General features: G+C 54.6%; 1 protein-coding gene across 27 annotated transcripts in view; it reads right to left on the reverse strand.

Annotated features, from left to right (window-relative positions):
- The window catches only part of KATNIP (katanin interacting protein), a 217,989-nt gene that overhangs the window by 1,966 nt on the left and 194,942 nt on the right, over positions 1-21,081 (reverse strand). For 26 of the 27 annotated variants that reach the window (XM_085017012.1, XM_085017005.1, XM_085017011.1 and 23 more), the window contains 9 exons: positions 17,701-17,878; positions 12,596-12,761; positions 9,095-9,252; positions 6,863-6,927; positions 5,255-5,365; positions 3,730-3,869; positions 1,351-1,452; positions 624-784; positions 399-487 (listed from right to left, as the gene is read on the reverse strand). In XM_085017012.1, the coding sequence (XP_084873138.1) occupies positions 399-487; positions 624-784; positions 1,351-1,452; positions 3,730-3,869; positions 5,255-5,365; positions 6,863-6,927; positions 9,095-9,252; positions 12,596-12,761; positions 17,701-17,878 (1,170 nt within the window). Of the gene's footprint in view, positions 1-398; positions 488-623; positions 785-1,350; positions 1,453-3,729; positions 3,870-5,254; positions 5,366-6,862; positions 6,928-9,094; positions 9,253-12,595; positions 12,762-13,474; positions 13,625-17,700; positions 17,879-21,081 lie in introns of those variants that run through there. The other variant, XM_085017013.1, reaches the window with a different exon arrangement.

Genomic DNA, 21,081 nt, shown 5'->3' on the forward strand with positions numbered 1-21,081 from the left:
GTGTTACCCACCACCATCCTGAGGGTGCCCCCTGGCCTTGGGGTGAAAGCCAGACTGCCCCACTGCCCTTCAAGGCCCCTGGAGACCCAGCCGCCACCCCAGCTGCCTCCAGCAATGCTGTTCCCTCTGCCTGTCCAACCCAGTCCATCTCTCCTGGTTTCCCACGATCCCAGGCAACCCTTTCCAAGTAGGCTTGGGCCCTTCCTGGCCCTCTGCACCCGCAAGGCCTGGCTTCCGGGAAGCCCAGCTCGTTGCTCTGGGGTTCTGCCCCCATCAGCCCCCTGCCCCATGCCAGGCGGGCTCCTGGGTCAGAAGGGTCTGAGGATGCTGCCCGCTCCCTGGTCTGTTGCGACCAGACTTCTGGTCGACCCGGCATCTGGGTAGCGGTGGAAACTGACCTGGGTCAGCTGCGTTCTGCTTCCTTTTCGAGTTGCTAACGATCTGGTTTTCGTTCATCATCTGCACATCCTGGTCCTCCACCTGATGACTATGGGGCGAGGAGAAGCCAGAAGGTCCCATCAGCCTCTGAGCCTCACGTCCCGGCCACCCCTGCTCATGAGGGCCCGGGGGTGGGGGGGAAGGTGGCAGGGGAGGGGAGGTCGAGGGCCTGGCTCTGGGCGCACCTGATGGCGGTGTGCTTCTCCTGCTGGCAGATGTTCGTGTCCTCCGTGAAGAGGATGGTGTGGTAGGGCACCGTGGGCTCGCACGTGGGCAGGATGCCCCCGACCAGGTGGCCCACCATGGCCAGGATCCCATTGTACACGAGCAAGTCGTCCACCAGGAGCTGGACAGACAGAGGAGGGGTCACGGCGTGTGGCCCGATCAGCTCTCTCCTCCATCCCATGTGTGACCTCGGGCAAAGCCCATCCGTGCTCAGGGCCTTGCCTACTAGGTCCCTGGCCTGCGCAGTGATTTCTGATCGTCCCAGGTCCGGGACAGGCACCTGGATTAGCCCCACGTAGCAGAGGAGGAAGCCGAGGCTCAAAGGGCTCGAATCCTTAACCCACGTGGCAGAGCCGGGAGCCAAACTCGGGTCTCTGGTCCCCCAGGTCCCTGCTCTCCCTGCCCCCGAGTCGCCTCGGGCACGAAGAACTCCCTAGATCAGTAGGATTCGAGAAGAGAAAAGAAAAGCCACTTCCTGTTTGCGTTTTTTGTTTTTTTTTTCCGGGGGAGGTTTTCAATTCACGGTTGGACGGCAAATGTCCCTGCCTCTGAGGACCAGGCATTTCTGTCTAAGGTTGCGGTAGAGAGAAGTAAATCAAACTGCGACAAATGATAATTGCCAGCGGCCTAATTACCAGCGAGCATAATTATCTCAAAAAAAAAAAACCCCAGCTAATAAGTACTTACGCCAAACTCCTTCACCCCTCGATGGGGTGTTTTCGCGTAATTCCACAGTTTGATCATTGACACCGTGGTAGGCAGATCGAAAATCACATACACCCGGTTCACCTGGCGCAGAGAAGAACTCATTAAAACAGGCATGTTTGGAAACAGCGGTGCTGGGCTGGGCTGGGGTGCCAGCCCCGGGGGTGGTGGTGGTAGGGGGGGCACCCGAGGCAGCGCTGCCCGCGACTGCCAGCCTGGGCTGCGGGGGGGCCCGAGGTGTGGGGTTCCTGGCGCCTTGCAGCTCCTCGAAGCCCATCTTGAGTCAGGTCACGTGTGGCTGCGTTTGTAACAAACCGCTGAGCTGGCTGTGGGAAGGGCCTGTTTTTCCGGGCCTGGCGTGGCCCTCATTTAAATGCTCTCAGAGGATGGGGAATGCTTTTCCCTTGCCTCCAGGTCAGGTCCAGAAACACAGTCTGGGGCTCCAGGGGCCAAGGGGACCGTCCCCAGCTCCAGAGTCGAGAGGCACTGCCTCCAGGCCAGCCATCAGCACAGCCTTGACCCCTGTTTGTCCTTTTTCCAATCATGAATGAAAAGCACAGACGACTGGCCCTGAAGGGTAATTTCCAGCATATGTCTGTGAACCTCTGCTGGGGAGTGGGGAGGGGACTGTCCTGATCAGTGGCAGAATCCGCTAGTAAAGGGGGTCCCCAGTAGCCTCCAACAGCTCCCCACCCCTAGTAAAGACTCAAATATCCGGGGGCCCTTACCAGATAGAATAAAGCAAAAAGAATTCAGGGCTGGCCGCAAGCTGCAGGCTTAGTTCTGCCACAGGCCCTGGATCTCAGCCTATGGCCATTCTTAGAATGACCCAGGAGGAGTTCCCGACATGGCTCAGTGGTAACGAATCCCACTAATAACCATGAGGATGCAGGTTCGATCCCTGGACCTGCTCAGTGGGCTAAGGATCTGGCATTGCCGTGAGCTGTGGTGCAGGTCAAAGACTTGGCTTGGATTCCGTGTTGCTGTAGCTGGTGCAGCTTTGATTTGATTCTTAGCCTGGGAACCTCCATATGGCTGCAGGTATGGGCTTAAAAATTTAAAAAAATAGAGTGACCCAGGAAGGGGTGGGGGGTGTGGGAAGGTCAGCCATCTGCTTGTATCACAGAAACACAGGGTTTTCAAACTCAGCTGCCCACGGGGCTCTAGCAGATATAGGTGTGGGAGGCCGGGAGACGGACGGAGGGAGAAAGTGCCTCACACCCAAAGGCCTTCAGGTGAAAGACGATGGCAGACACCTGCTGGCCAAGGGCAGGAGGGTGGCAGGCTGGACCATCCGTTTGGTGGTCCCTGCTCTAAAGGCTGATAGATCTACGATTCCCCTTTGAAGTGGTGGGGCTGGGCTGAGGGGTTGGCCTCTGCTCAAGGGAAGCTGATGGACAATTGCAGGGCTGCCACCCTTGCCTGTGAGGGTTTTGAGAGAAAAACACACCCGCTTAACCTCCGGCCCGACCACATGGGAATGGAAAAGGGGACGTCCCAGCGGACACACTGAGGCCAGCCCCGGCCCCTGCTGCACATCTACCCGGGCATCCAGCCCTGAGGCTGAGAGGCTGGCGGGGGTGCCAGCCCACCTGTCCCACCTCCTGGCCTCTCACCTGTCTCTTGACCACCACTGACCAGGCCCACCCCTAGAGCAAAAAGATAAGCAGGAGGAGTTCCCAGCGTGGCACAGTGGAAATGAATCCGACTAGGAACCATGAGGTTGCGGGTTCAATCCCCGGCCTTGCTCAGTGGGTTAAAGATCCGGCATTGCCATGAGCTGTGGTGTAGGCCAGCAGCTACAGCTCTGATTGGACCCCTAGCCTGGGAACCTTCATATGCTGCAGGTGTGGCCCTAAAAAGACAAAAAAAAAAAAAAAGATAAGCAGGACCAATGGCAGGGTCTGAGATCTGGGCAACAGCTGGTTGGAAGAGCTTGGCCAGGCAGATCTGAGGCCAGAGAAGGGGGCGGACTTGGGGTCAAGTGCCTGGTGACATCAAACGAGGAACAGAAAGTGAGTGGGGGGAGGCTGGGGCTACGAGGAGGAGGGCAGAGTGGACTCTGCCCAGACAGAGAAGAGACCCAGAGAAGGATGCCCGTGGCGTCTGAGGGATGCCTGAGCTTCCAGGTCTGCTGCGTCGGGCGCCTGGCCCTCGGGGTCCAAGGTGGCCCTTCCTCTCCCTGGTGTCCCTTTGTGAGAAGACCCCCAGGGAAGGGGAAGAACTCTGGTGCCAAAGAGCCCACCCATCTAATCAAGACCCGAGGCTTCCTGGAGGTGTGTCGCTGAGACTGGGGATGCCACCCCCGACCCCCCACCGCCGCCACCATCCACCCCAGGGCTGGGAGCCTCCGGAACCCACCAGGCCAGGCAGGATGGGAGCCAGCCACATGTGCCTGCCGTCGTTGGTGTCGTTCACTTGGTCGATGAGCTTGTCGGGGGTCCGGACGTCCCCACACACGCCCTCCAGGGAGTTGACGCTGTCGGGGAAGGCAGCGATATCTGCAGACGCCACTAAGCTGTCATAACCCAAAGCAGTGTGCTGGGCACCCGGCACCGTGGGCCACTCTTGTGGCCGCCAGCCTCCATCACGCGGACAGCATGGCTCTGGGGACACCCGGGCAGGCTCGCCTGGCAGGCAGAGCGGCCAACTGCTGCTCTGGGCAGCGGGAGGCGTGACAGCCCAATTAGACATGTTCTGGGGAAAATGAAAGTGCAGAAGCTGAGGGGAGCAGGGGTGAGAGCAGAGGGGTGGCCAGTTTCAAGGAAAGAGGAGGAAGCCACGCAGAGGGCAGGCTGAAAAAGATAGGTTGCGTGCAATTGCTGGAGGCAGGAATAAAAAGTGTCATTGCAGCTTTGGAGAGTGCAGGGCAAATGCTGAGACGGTTTGCCTTTGCAGAGGGGACAAGGGCATGGCTGGATTCTGCCTCGATACGTGAGGCTGCGAGGATGGGGGAGAGACAGACTCAGCTACTGCGACTCAGCAGACAGGCATTCATAAGGATCTTGAGGACCCGGTTCCAGCTCTGGCTCTGCCATCCTGACCTGCGAGATCTGGGCAAGTCTCGGGACATCTCAGAGCCTGCTTCCTCATCTGAAAAATGGGACCAAACATCTCTATGTCCCAGAATTGGCGTGACGGTCTCAGAGGACACGGAGCGTGCTCTTGGTAAAGCTGAAGATTTATACACCCAAGGCATCACTAAAAATGATCAAAGCCACCAAGAATCAGGAGTTCCCACTGTGGCTCAGTAGTAATGAACCCGACTACTATCTATGAGGATGCAGATTCGATCCCTGGCCTCGATCAGTGGGTTGAGGATCCGGCATTGCCGTGAGCTGTGGTATGGGTCGCAGACGTGGCTCCGATCTGGCATTGCTGTGGCACTTCTAGCTCTGATTTGACCCCCTAGCCTGGGAACTTCCATATGCTGCAGGTGCGGCCCTAAAAAGAAAGAAAGAAAAAAAAAATCCCTAGGTTAACAATTTGCAAAGTCTGGTGTGGGCATTCCACGAGCACAGGGCTCCGTGGTCAATAAATACAGGACACCCTGGGTGGAACACAGTGCAACAGGTTGCTCCCTGCAGGCCTTGTCAGAGCCTTTAGAACACCAACGTTTGCTACGGTTCTCCAAAAGGGGGCTGCAGTCGGGAGCCTCCCCCAGATCCCCGGGCCATGAACTCTTTGTATTTATGGGTATCCTGGCCTGCCTGCTGGCAATGGTCACATCTGACCGTACGGAGGGCTCAGTACCATTTTTAATTTCCGGGGCTGGTTCCTACAGGGGCGTTTCTCTCTACATTCGAGGGGCCCGCTCCTTCCTGTGACCATGCCATGCTCCCTGCAGTCTGGCTGGAACCCCCCCCCTTCAGCTTAGAAAGGATACTGTTTTCTGACAGAGGGATTTTTTCTCCCCGCTCGTCATACAGCTCCAGGCCGGTGAGACCGATGTAATAGGGGTCACCCCAGCTGGTCAGGAGCTGAAACTGGAAAATGACTGGACCATGTTATTAAGGAAAAACAGGCTTAATTTTCTGGAGAACAAAGGAAAACAATTACAAAGATAACATATATATGTGTGTGTATAGAGATGAATGAGAGAAAAATGATTTTTTTCCTTCTGAGACTAAAATCGATCAGAATGTATATGGCATCGAATTTTCTTATTTATTTATGTATTTATGTATTTGTCTTTGTGACTTTTCTAGGGCTGCTCCTGCGGCACATGGAGATTCCCAGGGTAGGGGTCTCATCGGAGCTGTAGCCACCGGCCTACACCACAGCCACAGCAACACCAGATCCGAGCCGTGTCTGCGACCCACACCACAGCTCACGGCAACCCCAGATCCTTAACCCACTGAACGAGGCCAGGGATCGAACCCGCACCCTCGTGGTTCCTAGTGGGATTCGTTAACCACTGCGCCACGACGGGAACTCCCCCGAATTTTCTTATTTAAACTGCCAGTGTGTGTGGTGTGTTTTAGGAATTCAAAAGCTTTCTCCAGGCCCCAGGAGACAGGACAGGAGGGGCAGGTGCGTTCTAGGGAGCTGGCAGGATGGGGAGCATCTGTCACACACTTGGCACAGGGTGCTCAGCAGTGACCAGGTCTCAGGCCCCCTGGTTGCAAAATGACAAGAACAGTGTCTGTTCCCTCCTCCACCCGCTTCAAGTGTGTAGGGGGTGAAACGGGGAGGGAGGGTGGGGGAGGAGCACAGCGTGGGGGGGGGGGGATGGGCCAGGACAGGGCGACCCCCTCCCCCATTGCTGACAGAGTCCCCCACAATGGGACATCCAGCCCTTCCTCAGCCCTGTCCCCTGCTCGCTTGCAGCAGCCCCAGGAGCGGGTGGGCCAGGAACCCTGGGAAGCGGTAGGGGGGGCCCCCGAGGCGACATAGCTAGAGGTGGCCCTTCTGGGAGAACAGGCGAGTGAGAGAGCCAGGCTGCCTATGTTCACTAACCTGGCCCTGCCCTGTCCCTGCTGTGTGGCCCCGCAAGTTACTTCACTTCTCTGTGCCTCTGTTTTCTCAGCTGTGAAATGGGGGTGCCCGCCGTCCCCATCTCGTGTGGCTGATACAGGCAAGCCCTGGGACCAGTGCTGGGCGCGGTATGGAGCTGTTACTCCTTCTCTCTTCACCTCCTCCCTGCCTGGTTCCAAGGATAGCCCCCAGCCCCGTCTTTGGGTCCATTCCAGCTTCTGTGGCCCCTCCAGGCTCCAGCCCTTGGTGCTGCTTCCAGCAACCTCAGCCCAGCAGGGGGCAGGTTCTGGAACTCGTGCAGCCGCCCCCAGCCTGGCAGTACCCAGTGTCCCAGGGATCCAGGGACCCTCCCACCCTTGGTTTCCCTGCACGGGCTCCAGCTCTGGCCTGGCTGAAACCTGGGTCCGCAGCTAAAGCCGAGACCCCCAGCTGGGGCGGGCCTCGCCCTCTGCCTGGGTTCTGGGCACAGCCCCGGGAGCCCGGGATGGGGGGAGGGGGAGGAGGAGGAGGAGGATACAGCCGCAGGGCATCAGGGGCGCCTCATAGTCCATGCTCGCCCGCTCCAGGCTCTTCGTGTCCAGCCTGAAAAAACAGAAGAGCAGCAGGAAGCAGAGGATTGCAGTGGCCCAAACTGCTGGTCAGCTATTCCCCTGGGGAGGCACTGGCCGGAAGGACAGACAAGCTTTTGCTGGCATGGGATCCCCACCTACTGGAGGAGGCTCGTCGCCTCCGTCTGACTGGTACGGAGCCTTGCAGGCCTCAAAACAGCCCTGGGGTTCGGGGTGGGAGTGGGGGTGGGTCCTCTTACTTCCTTGGGTTGTGGGTGACGAAAACTGGAGCACAGAGAAGGGAAGTCACTGGCTCAAGGTCACACAGCTGGAAGGTGGCAGATGTGGGATGGGACCCAAGGTTGTCTGGTTCCAGGGTCCACTCTCTTAACCACGCCTGCTCTACTTTAGCCCCTTGTGAACCAGGTGAGTCCGTGCTGTGCTGAGAGCTGAGGGGGGCCCACGAGAGAGGGGCCAATGGGGCAGATGGGGGGGAGAGGCCGCCCCAGAGGGGTAGATGTCTGAGTCAGAGTCAGCGCTGAGCCTTCCAAGCCAAAGAGCACCCAGAGCAAAGGCCCTGAGGTGGGAAGGGGCCGGGCAGCAGGTGTTTGCCCCAGGAAGCAGGCTGAAGCGGGGGTGGGCTGGGAGGTGGGCGCCGAGAGGAGGTGGAAAGCCCTGAAGGCTTTGGCTTTGTGATCCTGAGCAAGCGGCTTTACTGGCCTGGGCCTCAGTTCCCACATCTGTGAAATGGGCATAACAATCCCCAATTCAAAGGGTGGCTGGAAGGGTTCCCTGAGGGATGGAGGAGGCACAGGTGGTTGTAGACGTCCCAATAAAGGACCGTATTTAAAGAGGGAAACTTAGGGGACATTGGGAGATCACTGTTAAGGGAATAAATGGCTCAAGAAAACCATCAGCGCAAGGCAGGCTTTTTTCATTAGTGGAGCCTTGAGATTTGCCTCCGGTCCTTGCACGGGGGATGGGATGAGGCCTGCATTCAGGGTCAGACCAAGGGCAAGAGTCTGAGGACCAGCCTTCTGCAGATGTGAAGACACCCCTTACGGGATACCAAGGAGGAGCTGCTACTCCCAGAAAGGAAGAGGCGGGCTTTTCCAACCCCCTCTCCCCTTGGAGGATAAAACCGTCGCCCACCGGCTCCTGGGGGCAGAGCTTCTGGGCCTGCCCGCTTGTATCGCTCACAAGCATCCTTTCTTAATAAATCTATTTCTTGCCTATCCCTTTGTCTCTTGCTGAATTCCTTCTGCACGGAGACATGAAATACTAGAACCTCAGTGAGTCCAGACACAGGGTGAGGGATTCTAATTTAAAACTGTGGGTTCGAGGCCCAATCTGGGTGTAGGCTGCTTCGAGTCCTGGTATGTGGGTTCGAATCCCAGTCTGTGTTCTGGTTAGGTTCGGGCCCTTACTACTGTCCGTTTCACAAGCATGGGGCTCAGAGCAGACACATGGGGTCGGGGGAGTGGGGTGCCTCTCTCTTCCTCTAGAATCCTCCTTGCCCAGTTTCTCTCCCTGTCTGCGGCCAGTGCCCTCCAGCTCTGGCCGGGTTTTCTTCAATTTCCAGGGCCAGTGCTATAATTAAGTGACCATTCCTGTATCTGGCCCAAGGCGCGAGCCCCAGCTTACAGTGGTGGGAAACTCATTTTGCTTCGAGAGCCTGGCCTCTGGTGTTTGGACATCAGGGGGTTTAAATGAGTAAACTTAACATGGCATTTACAAATCCTCATGAACTTAATGCGGCTGAGACGGGGGCCAAGAAATCCCAGGGAATCCATGAAACCGTTAGGCTCTATTTTTCTCTTTGAATCTTTCCAAAGCAGAAACACAGAAACAAGAGGAGGGGGGCCCTTCCCCGAACTGGCCAGCGGGCATTTCTGGAAGGGAGGCAGGCTGGAGCCTCTTTCGCTCAGCAGGAAGCGCAACGAAGCATTTACAATCTCGAGCGCTCCAGACGGCGGGTGAGATACCCAAACCTCCCCAGACAAGGTGGCTACATCCCACAGGCTTCTGGAGAGGCTTGGCTGAGCTGGAGAGAACGGCTGGGGTTGAAAAGCAACGTATTTGGTCATAATTTCAAAACCCTCTCAGGCCACGCTGCAGAGCCTCATGCGCGGAGCCAGCGCCTGCGGGCAGGGATGGGGCACCCTCCCAGGGGGGACCCTCCCTGGAGCTGCTCCCCTTACCTCTGAGCCGGCTGGGGCAGCAGTCGGGCCCGCAGGTAGTCCACGAAGAGGATTTCTTGAGCAAAATCGAAGTGGCAGTTGCCTGGCCCCTTCCGGATGAGGAAGCCCTCGGGAGGGGAGACGCACAGGCCGTCCAGGGAGACGTGGACGACTTTGGCCTGGAGAGAAGAAGCCCGTGCGAGGCTGGGGAACGCTGCTGTGGCTGTGCTGCTGGCGGCTGGCATTTACGACAGAGGATCCCGCACGGAGCCCCAGGCCTTCCTCCCAGACCCGAACCACCTGGCCGGGATCCCCTTTCCAGGGCCATCCCTGCGGTGTGCCAGGCGCCGTGCCAGGCACCGGACGGAGAGCGGGGGACAAGGCGGGTGAGGCCCCCGCTGCGGTGGACACGTGTAGCCCTTCCCTGGTCTACTCGGCTGTGGTGGCCTGAGCTGGTATGACAGGCTGGTCAAGGGCACAGACTCAGGTGCTCCGAGATCCGCCATGAGTGGTTATGTAAGTTACTTGAGCTCCCTGCCTCGATCTTCTCATCTGTGAAATGGGCTCAGTGACGAACTAAGTTATAGCAAGTCTCCAGAATAGAACAGTGCTCGTTGCAAAATACACGCTGGACCAGTGTTAGCCTAGACTGACTTCCCCAAACCCCGGCTCACTCCTCTTCTCCTCTCCTACCTCTTTCCCCGGGGACAGAAACAGACCCCTTCTCAATCTATCGTCCCTGTCATAGCCCTTGGCTTGTCCTGTTATGGGCATATCTTCCCTAGCTGTGTCCTCGGGGTGTCTGAGTCTCCCTTAATGGCAGAGACCCCAGCTGGATGATGGCTATGTCTGCCGTAGGGCCTGGCACACAGTAGGTGCTTACTAAGAACTGGCTGGATTGATTGGATTGGGGCCACCGTGTCTCCCTGTGCTGGGCTGGATTTTGCCCAGCCCGATGGCTGGGCTCTACCAGTACATGTCAAAGCCTGAAGGCAGGGTCTGCAGGGGCTCAGCTTTGTTCCCCTGGGCAGGGAGTGGTGGGTGAGCAGAGAGGGGTGCTAAGCTGGCACCCTCTCTCCAGCTACCCATTTTGGAACCAGGGCTCCCAGCACCTCACCCCACCTTCATGATGAGCAGCTGGGCCGGCTGCTGAAAGGGGTGGCGTTTCACTCCTGGGAGACACAGAGGGGCACCTTTGTGCAGAAAGGAAGGGGCCCTGTCCTGAGTCTAGTGGACAACAATGTATCCTGGGGCCCTTTAGCATTCAGGGAGCCCCCCGCCAACATATGAGTCAGTCAGTCACAGAGCGCATAAACCTAAAAGAGGAGCTGGCTTCAGGCATGGCTGGATATGGCAACCCCAAAGCTGTTACTACATCTCAGTCGGCTTTCCTCAAAGCTAATGCCTACCCAGGTCCCAGGGCTGGACATGTGACCCACACCTGGCCAAACTGAGAACTCTTAACCCGCGAGCCATGTGACCCGTTCAAGGCAAAGAACTCAACCAGAACAAGGAGCATGGCTTCCAGGGTTTCGCTTTGAAAGGGGAGTTCTCTCTTCTGCTGGACTTGAAGCGTGCAGAACACAAGCCTGGAGCTGCCAGGATTTGCACCGTGGACAAAGCCACCTGAAGCAAAGCTGGCAAGAGAGCAAAGCAGAGGTCCAGGAAGCCCCTGTCCCTCTTCCAAGGGCACCACCTCCTCCAGGAAGCATCCCTGACTTCTCCAGGGCCCCAGAAGGGGCTTTAAGGAAACTAGACTTCAGAGAGACTAAGCAATTTGCCCAAGGACACATAGGAGGGATGTGTCAGGCCTGGCTCTAACTACACTCCAGGGGCCCGTTAGCCAGGGTGCCCAGTAGCCCGCTGTGGGGCAGGCATCGGATGCACTTTCCTGGGGAGGGAGGGGCTGGGGTTTCCTGGGGTGCATCGCTCAGGTCCTGCCCCCTCCCATGGCACATCATTGGCACCACTGAGGCGGGGGGGGGGCAGACCTGGGCAGTGAGGGCTCTGGGCCCCATGTTTCCAGGCAGTAAATCCAGGTTGTGGAAGCTCAGCTGGAAAGACTGGTGCCCTCGAGGGAAGGGAAAGGCCCAGTGGCACGAGTGGAGGCAGAAGGATGTTTTTCTAAGGCCAGTGTATCTGACATTTTATACCTGCTCAACCCGAGAGGGAGAGAGAGAGAGAGCGGGGGGGGGGGGGGAGCGTGTTTACAAAGACAGCAGGGCTGCCCGGGAGGATTTGTAAACTGCAATCTGAGGAGCTATTGTATTGGGGGGGCATGGGGGGACGGGGGCGGTGGGGGGGCACTCACTTTGCTGTGATAAATGACTGGGGTCTGAAGGCACCAGAACAACGGGACGTGGTGAGGAGCCCAGACATGGGCTCATGACCCAGAGACCGGGTCCTGGCGCTGTCACCTCCCATGGGACAGAGGGTGATGACTGCCCTCCCGAGGAGGGTAACTCCCCCCTCCTCCTTTTACACGTGAGGAAACCGAGGCCCAGGAAAGGCAGCCCACTTGCTCAAGGTCACACAGCTGCTAAGGGCAGGAGGGAGGGGGGAGTCAGCCACAGAGCCTGGTGACTTCAGGGCTCTAGCAGCCTTGCAAGGTTTTAGGTGACTTTGTCATCACCACTTCCACGTAGTGGGAGGGGACAAATGTCTCATGGTTCGTGTGCGCATAGGCCAGAAAAGCCCATGAAAGGGGGCACTTTTGCTGCTCTTTTCCACATTCTAACAGAGGCCCCTGCTTTTTCACAGCCAGCAGGAAACACAGGGTGGAAATTTAGAGTGTAGGCTCCAAGTCCAGCAGGTGTGGATGGGGGCTTTAGCTGTGTGACCTGAGGTGAGTGACGAGACCTCTCTGAGCCTCGGTTTTTATTTTTTTAATTTTTATTATTTTTTTTTTTTTCTTTTTGGCTGCATTGTGGCATGTGGATGTTCCCCGGCCAGGGATCGAATCTGAGCCGCAGCTGTGATCTACACCACAGCTGCAGCAATGGCAGGTCCCGAATCCCCTGCGCTGGGCCGGGAATCGAACTGACGCCTCCACAGAGACAAGCCAGAGCCTTCCTGAACCCAGTGCACTACAGTGGGGACTCCCTGAGCCTCGGTTTTTAATACCCTGGAAGAGAGGGGTAATAATACCTGCCTCCCAGAGGCTGGGACGCAGGTCCAATGAAGGGACCAAAGTATGAGAAGCTCTCAGCCGAGGCCTGGCCCCCAAAGCGCTCAGTGAACAAAAGGGGTGCAATCAGCCACTCTGAGTTGGGGGCTGGGCCTGCCGAGGACCCCTGAACCCCCAGAAGAGTCCCCCGAGTCTGCCCCGGGCTGTCTAGGCTGCATTCGCTGTTTGCAGAAGGGAACGGCGGCAGCTCTCTCTCTCTCCCTGGCTGTAACCCCCCGGCTCCATTTGGAAAGTTCTGGAGGATTTATGCTCCTCTCTGGCAGCCACGCCAGCCATTCATCAAGCCGCTGTTTCCCTGACAGTGGACTGAGCGGGGCCGCTGTTCCCCGGCTTACCCCCCGATAGGTGTCCTCGGGAGATTTATTGTAGTTCCAGAAGCGCAGGCCTGCGATGCTTTCGGCTCTGTCGAAGCGGATGGTGACCACGTGGTCCAGCCCCGGCGAGAAGGGGATCAGCCACATGTGCTCGTCCTCCATGGTGATGTTGGCTCCGTCGATTAACCTGGGATGGGGGTCGGGGGTGGTATGAGGAGCGGAGAGGTGAGGACAGCCCCCCGCTGCTGGGAGAACCACCGAATGGGGTCTACACCCACTCCTCTCCCCACGGTGGCCCCTGCCTGGCACGAGCGTGGCTGGATCAGGCTCATTACGGGGCGGCAAGACTAATTAAAGCAACGGAGAGGAGTCATCTCTCATTTGTGAAGTTAGACAAAAGAGGAAAACGGCAGGGGGCAGGGGGGAATAATAGTCCATGCTGCTAAAGATGCCCCGAAGCCATCATCAAGGTTTTTTTGGTGGTGTTTTTTGGGTTTTTTTTTTTTTTTGCTTTTTAGGGCTGCACCTGCAGCACATGGAAGTTCTCAGACTAGGGGTCGAATCAGAGCTACAGCTGCCAGCCTACGCCAGAGCCACAGCAAGCAGGAATCTGAGCCTTGTCTGTGACCTACACCACAGCTCACGGCAGCGCCGGATCCTTAACCCACTGAGTGGGGCCAGGGATCGAACCTGCAACCTCATGGTTCCTAGTTGGATTCACTTCTTGCTGCGCCACAACGGGAATTCCCATCATCAAGGTTTTTAAAACAGGGGGTGTGTGGGGGGAATATGTTATTTTCCAGGATGCTTTAACCCATGGATCCCATTTCTAGAATTCTCTTCCTCCTAAGGAAAATTTATTCTCCAAACTGGAAAGCTGTCTACACCAAGATCTTACTTTTTTTTTTTTTTAAATAAAGCATTTTTCTTTATTTGTTTGGTTTTTAGGGCTGCACCTGCAGCATAGGGAAGTTCCCGGGGTAGGGGTCGAATTGGAGCTGCAGCTGCCAGCCTACGCCATGGTCACAGCAACGCCAGATCCTTAACCCACTGAGCGAGGCCAGGGATGGAACCCACATCCTCACAGAGACAACGTCAGGTCCTTAACCCGTGGAGCCACAACTGGAACTCCCAAGATGTGACTTATATTGGCAACAAACAAACCGTAAAAGGTCTCAAAATAGGGAACCATTCAGTAAATCTGTAGAGTAATTAAAATGAAAATCACCCAGGATGATGTAAGAACAGGGAAAAGGCGGGGCCGCAGGATGGCAGGGCGCTGATTTCAGTGGTGCAATATGAGGACAAGGACCGGGAGAGATGGATGCACAAGTTGAAAAATACATTTCTGTCAGAGGGCATGGGAAGTGACTATTTCTATTTTCCTAACTTTCTCTAAAATGCTGAACTGAATGTACATTCTGAAAGAAGTCTATTCCTTCTTTCTTATGCTGGGGGAGAAAGATACTAAGATTCAAGGATGAACTGGGCAGCTCCTGGTTGTGGGGCAAGGATGCAGGTGCCTCTGTGGGGAGCTGGTCTGGCCTGTGGTCACGTGGCCTGGGTGTTTCAAAGCAGCAACCCCCCCTCTGCCCCCCAACTGAGAGGAAGCACCCTCATGCGCTTCTCAGCTAGTGTTTTTGTTTTTTTTGTTTTTTGTTTTTTTGCTTTTTGCTTTTCAGGGCTGCACCCGCTGCATGTGGAAGTTCCCAGGCTAGGGGTCAAATCAGAGCTGCAGCTGCCAGCCTACACCACAGCCACAGCCAAGTGGAATCCGAGCTGCGTCTGTGACCTACATCGAAGCTCACGGTGTCACAGCTCATGGCAATCCTTAACCCACTGAGCGAGGCCAGGGATCAAACCTGCGTCCTCATGGATACTAATCAGGTTTGGTACCACGGACCCGCAATGGGAACACCTCAGGCAGTGTTCTGAGAGAACTCGCACCCGGACCACACTGCACTCCCATCCCAGAACAGTCTCTGGTTCTCCTGCCTCATCCTTCCCAAGGCTGCCCAGCACACCTCAGCCCAGGCACCTGCTCTGATCTCACTACCACTGAGAGGCCTGGCCCCGGAGATAAGGGCTCAGCTCTCCGCCTTCCGGGCAACCCCCTCCTCTCACGCTCACATTTTCCTGGTGACTTTGAAGCTGCTGTGCTGGGAGGGACACAGGCGGTTGCCACGTTTCCTAGGTTTTAAAATAAACTTTATGTTTTCCTTTTACATTTTAAAGTTTTGGACTTGGAATAAATCTCACAATCGAAGCGTTCCTCCAAGGAGGTAATGCTTCTTTTTTTCCTCTAAAAGGCCGTTATTAAATTGATGGATGATGTGTCTTACAATGGCTGGCATCTTAAAACTGAGGAAATTCAGCAATTTAACCCTGGGGTGTTTGTGGAATTAAGCTGACTGAGGTCTACCACTAGAGAACCTTCTATTTCCTTCCAAAAGCAATTACCTCCCTGTCCTAGAAACGGGGCCACCTCCACAGTGAAACGACTGCCCAATCTTGAGAGTGGAGAGAATTGTTGAAGCGTTTCTAGGTGACAGGAAAGGGAGGGCCCCACAGACACCCCCAAGAATATCCAAGTGACACTTTCTAGCTCGGTCCACAGAAAAAGCCTAGAATCAAGGACTAACCCAATAGCAATGAGCATCCCTAGTGGTTAGATTATGGTTTCTAAATACCACTTCTCACCAGACGGAACCTGGGCTTCTTGGAGAAATGGCTGAATCGATACCTGGGACAATAACTAGACGAGAGGAACCAGAATATCCTGTCACATTAGAAAGCAAGGCACCTGTAAGAGACTAGTCTACAAAAGGATCCAGGAGCTCCCAGTGTCCACAAAGGGATCAATTTGAGCATCAATGGGATTACAACTATGGATTGAAACCCTTCAGACACAGTAGGTTTAAATCCATGAGTTTATGACAGTCCAAGCAAACAAGTGTCTTAAAGAATGCTAGAGAGGAGTTCCCATCATGGCTCAGTGGTTAACGAATCCAACTGGGAACCATGAGGTGGCAGGTTCGGTCCCTGGCCTCGCTCAGTGGGTTAAGGATCCGACGTTGCCGTGAGCTGTGGTGTAGGTTGCAGATGTAGCTCGGATCCCTGGTTGCTGTGCCTCTGGTGTAGGCTGGCAGCTACAGCTCTGATGAGACCCCTAGTCTAGGAACTTCCATGTACCGCGGGTGCGGTCCTAGAAAAGACAAAAAAAAAAAAAAAAAAAAAAAAAAAGAGTGCTAGAGACACACTTGCAGTTTTGAAAACTGCAAAATGAAGGGGAAAGAATTAAACTGTTAGATTGATTGTTGAATTTCCTACTCGAAGTATATCTAAACGTCACCAAATAATTGAGGGAAATTTTCTCTTTACTGACCAAAAAAAAAGTGATAGGCTCCGTGTAATACCATTTCACCAACAGAGCAATAGATCTAACCACTGACAGTTGGCTGCCAGCATCACAAGATGCCTGACAACCAGACATTCCGTGTGTCCTAAAAGGCACCCACAGTGACACCCATGCCCTGATGGGTGTGCCTTGCCCTAACAGTCAAACCTCAATCTGCTCGGGCCTCCAGATCTAAGGAACAATTTTCAGGAAATAACAGGGGCCTGAAGAGCAGGTTAAACAATACTGCAGAGAGGCGAGTAGTAAAATCCAGACTCAGCAGGGCAAACAAAACAAAACAAAACAAAACAAAACCCTGGTTTCTTGAACAGATAATTTATAAGAAAAAAGGAAAAAAGATGGGAGGGGAGTTCCCATTGCGGCTCAGTGGCAACGAATCCAACTAGCATCCATGAGGACTCGAGTTCGATCCCTGGCCTCGCTCAGTGGCTTAAGGATCTGGTGTTGATGAGCTGTGGTGTAGGTCAAACACGCAGCTCAGATCCCAAGACGCTGTGGCTGTGGTGTAGACTGGCAGCTGCAGCTCCAATCTGACCCCTTGCTTGGGAACTTCCATATGCCTCGGGTGCAGCCCTAAAAAGAAGAAAAAAAAAATTGATGGAAGGGAACCTAGAGATTACAAGAAGCTTAAGAGACATATAAATCTGCAAATGAACTTACTGACAAATAAGTAGTCACAGAAAACAAGGACCTCCCGTACAGCACAGGGAACTCTACTCAATGTTCTGTAATAACCTTGAGTAGATGGGAATATACTGGGAATATGTAGGAAAATAATCTGAAAAAGAACCCATATGTGTAGGAGTTCCTGTCGTGGCTCAGCGGAAACGAATCAGACGAGCATCCATGAGGACGTAGGTTCGATCCCTGGCCTCGCTCAGTGGGTTCAGGACCCGACATTGCCGTGAGCTGTGGTGTAGGTTGCAGACGTGGCCCGTACGTATCTGGTGTGGCTGTGGCTGTGGCATAGGCTGGCGGCTACAGCTCCTATGGGATCCCTAGCCTGGGAACCTCCATATGCCTCGGGTTCAGCCCTAAAAAGACAAAAAAAAAAAAAGAATGGCTATGTGTATATGGAGAACTGAATCGCTTTGCTGTATACCTGAAACGAACACAATGTTTAAATCAATTATATTTCCATAAAAAATTTTCAAAATAAAAAATTATTTTTAAATAGACATCAAATAATTACAATGTATGGGCTTTATCTGGATGTCTATTCAAGGAACAAACTGTTAGAAATAACAGGGAAAAAGTCAAAGAGATAGAAACATGCTGGGTATCTAGTAATCTGAGGAATAATGATTAATTATTTAGGTGTAATCATGGTAATCAGATTATGTTTACGTCCTTATTCATTTATTTGGTTTTTTTTAGGGCCACACCTGCGGCATATGGAAGTTCCCAGGCTAGAAAGTGCAGCTGCCGGTCTATGCCACAGCCACAGCCACGCCAGATCCGTCCCCACGCCAAGCACCGTGGAGAATCCATAAAGCACCCCTGGATCTGGAGACAGGAGAACCTGACTTCTGGTGCCCTGTGGCCCTTTCCTGGGCCTCCATGTCCCTTGACTGTAAAATGGGCAGACCCTGAACCTCAAGGGGTGGCCGCGAGAAGCTGGGATGCCAGCTGATGTTTGAAATCTACAACGCGGATCAGGGCCCTGAGCCGCTGCTGCTGTCAGGTGCCTCGCGCTTCTTACACTCACTTGTCCAGGGTCCGGGAGTCGTCCGTGTACTCCGGGAGTTCATTTAAGTCTCTGGGGCAGGCGGAGATCTGGTGCAGGTGGATGGGCAGTGCCTGGCCGTCCCTGCCCACCACTTCCAGGCCCGTGAGCCCCAGGTAATGCAGGTCTCCCCAGGAGGCGGTGAAATTCAGCTGCAGGCCTGTGACAGGAAGAAAAGTGACCTGTGAATGCTGTGGGTTCCAGAGGGGGCAGCCGACATGGAGCAAAGGCGTGGTCTTCAGTCTTTGCATTCGACCAACTGGAAAACCCAGGCTGCAACGAAAGAGCCTTCTGAGAGGGCTTTGCACCCTTCCTCCTGGTGGCTCTTGGGCCTGGGACACTGCTGATGCTCAGAAAATGTCTGTAGGATGAACGGGCCGGTGTGGTTTAAACCTACACCGCAGCCCTGGGTTCTTTCTCCCCGTATCAATCCCTTGTAAACACCCTGGTGTGGCTTCTCTTGCTGCTTGGCCAGCAGGCTTTGCCATCTGGCTTCTGCCTACCTTTCTAACCTCATCTTGGACCCAGGATTCCTGGCTCCAGCGAGACTGCCTTCCAGTCCCTCGTATTCACATGCCTCACTCTCACCACAGGGCCTTTGCACGTGCTGTCCCGGCCCTGGAGAACTCACATGGCCTAGGCTAGCTTGTGCTTAGATCCCAGCTTACTTCCTCAGGGAAGCCGTCCCAACGTCTTTAACCACATCAAACCTGTATTCACAGCCCACCACGTCACCATGAATGTCCCCAGAGTGTCTCAGTCTGGTCAACACTGAGAGCTTGTGATCGATTGGTACATATCCCTCGGCCCTGCCAGTTAACTCACTGAGGGTAGAAATCCCATCTGTTTTGCTAGATCCCTGTGTCCCCCTGAGCCTGGCACGGCACCTGCCACACAGTAGGAGCTCAGTACAGACAGAATGATTAAGCAAGCAACCAAGCGGAGATCACCGCATCACTAAGTCACAAGGTGGGAAAGGGACATTTTATGCAAATTGGCCGTGAGCGTGAGGACCCACGTGGGTTCAAGGAAAAGGAAGTGACCTACGGTGGCCCCTGTCCATCAGGGGGCATCAGGAGTGTACTGTGGTCCTGGGGAGACACTGCCCACTTTATGCCCCCAGAAAGCTCAGGGCCAATGACTCTCTCTCCGGACATCTGGCTGGAGTTTCTCTCTTTCCTCCTTGGTCTCCCATTCCAGCCGTGACCTCACCGAGCCCGGTGAGCTCTTGGAACCTGGAATCGGGGGCCTGTGTCAGCTCTCTTTTGGGTAGATGTGCTCCAAAGATCCATGCTTGATGCCACGTCCACAGAATGCCAGCACCGTAGCACCACAAGAAGGAAGCCTGGATTCATGTGGTCCCACCCATTTCAGCTCAGACGAGGAAGCAGAAACTCAGGGAGGTCACAGGACATCCATGGGGCTAGCAATGGAGGCCAAGCCACGCGACCTCCCTGGAGGGTGGCTTCCTCTCCTATCGCCCTGTTATTTCTAACATACCTTTCATAATCTCTGTTCTCCATGGTGTCAAGGGAACTCTGAGCATCTTGGGGGTGGGGGGGAGGTGGGCAGATGAAACAGATGGGTGACCAGCGTGGCCCCAGGGTGCATCATAGCCCATCACGGCACCAGCAGCCTGCCAAACGGCCACAGGTTCCTCCTACGGAGTCCTTGCCTCTTTGCAGCGGCAGGGACTCCCATCCAGAAGTGGAGTCGGTTTCTCCACTCCCTGAATCTGGGGCCTGTGCTTTGCTTTGGCCCATGGGACAGAAGCAAAAGTGAAGCAGGCAGAGGCTGTAAGGCGCATGTGCACAGGAGTTTGTCTTTTTCTGTTCTTGGAGTCTTGCCATGTGGAGGAGCCAGATTAGCCCGGTGGCCCCATCACTCTGACCAACAGCCTCTCAATTGCCAGGTGAGTAGGTGCGGATGCCCTAGGCTGTTCAGCTGCCAGCCCGTCTACCAGCTGACCAGACCCATGAGCTGGCCCGGCAGAGGCCAGCCAGGCTCAGATGAGAAGGAATGCCTAGCTAAGCCACTGCATTATGAAAAATTACAATTAATGTAATTGAGGTCCCTCAATCTAGGGCTGGTTTGTTCAGCAGCAGAAGCTCACGGATGCATTCCTTTTCATGATGAGTCTAGGTTCAATGGTCCTGTCTTCAGAGAGGCCCTGCCTATACCACCTGAGCTCAAGTAGCCCTCTCCCCCACTACTCCCTAAGCACTCACTCTGCTTTATCTGTTGTCACCTGCATTTATTTGCTTATTCTTTTTTTTTTTTGGTCTTTTGTCTTTTGTCTTTTTAGAGCCATACCTGCGGCATATGGAGGTTCCCAGGCTAGGGGTCTAATCGAAGCTGTAGCTGCCAGCCACAGCCACAGCATTGCCAGATCCAAGCTGCATCTGCGACCTACACCAAAGCTCACGGCAACGCCAGATCCTTAACCCGCTGAGCGAGGCCAGGGATTGAACCCATAACCTCATGGTTCCTAGTCGGATTCATTTCCACTGAGCCACGACGGGAACTCCTGCTTATTAGTTCTTATCAATCTTTTGCACGAAGATGGCAGCTCTCTGAAGGCAGAGGGTCTGTTAGCTGTGTTTATTGTTATATTCTCAGAGCCTAGAACAGTGCCTGAAAAACAGATGGTCAATTGAGGCTTAAAAAAAAAAAGATGGGTTTTGAGATCCCGTTGTGGTTCAGTGGGTTAAGAAGCCAGCGTAGTCTCAGGGAGGATGTGGGTTTGATCCCTGGCCTTGTTCAGTGGGTTAAGGATCTGGCGTTGCTGTGAGCTGCACAGTTCGAGGATGCAGCTTGGATCTGGTGTGGCTGTGGCTGTGGCGTAGGCTGGCAGCTGCAACTCCGATTTGACCCCTAGCCAGGAACTTCCAGATGCCACAGGTGTGGCAGTAAAAAGAAAAAAAAAAAAAAAAAAAAAGATTGAAGAATACCTGTTTAGTAGATACCTGCAGTGAATGAATCGAAATGCCATCCTTTGAATATCACCAAAATCATAGTCAATGGTAACAGTGACAACGCTGCGTAGTTATGCTGTAGGCCACCCAGGAAGTCCCATGGTCAATGGTAGACAAATAATTTACTGCTACTATATACCAAGCCCTGATCTTGGCACTGGAGATTCGGGGTGAATACACAGCAAACTCTCTCTAGGAGCTTCCATTGCAGTGAATTCAGGCAATGAACACATAACAAACAAATAAATCCGATGGTTCCATAGAATGATGTGTGGTTTGTTTGTTTTTTGTCTTTTGTCTTTTTAGGGCTGCACCTGCAGCATATGGAGGTTCCCAGGCTAGGAGTCCAATCGGAGCTGTAGCTGCCGGCCTCCACCACAGCCACAGC

This window comes from Sus scrofa, chromosome 3 (assembly GCF_054392235.1).
Source record: "Sus scrofa isolate SSC_HxYL_T2T_F1_AM1 chromosome 3, Sscrofa_HxYL_maternal_Yorkshire_Landrace_v2.0, whole genome shotgun sequence".
In the NCBI taxonomy this organism is placed as follows: Eukaryota; Metazoa; Chordata; class Mammalia; order Artiodactyla; family Suidae; genus Sus; species Sus scrofa.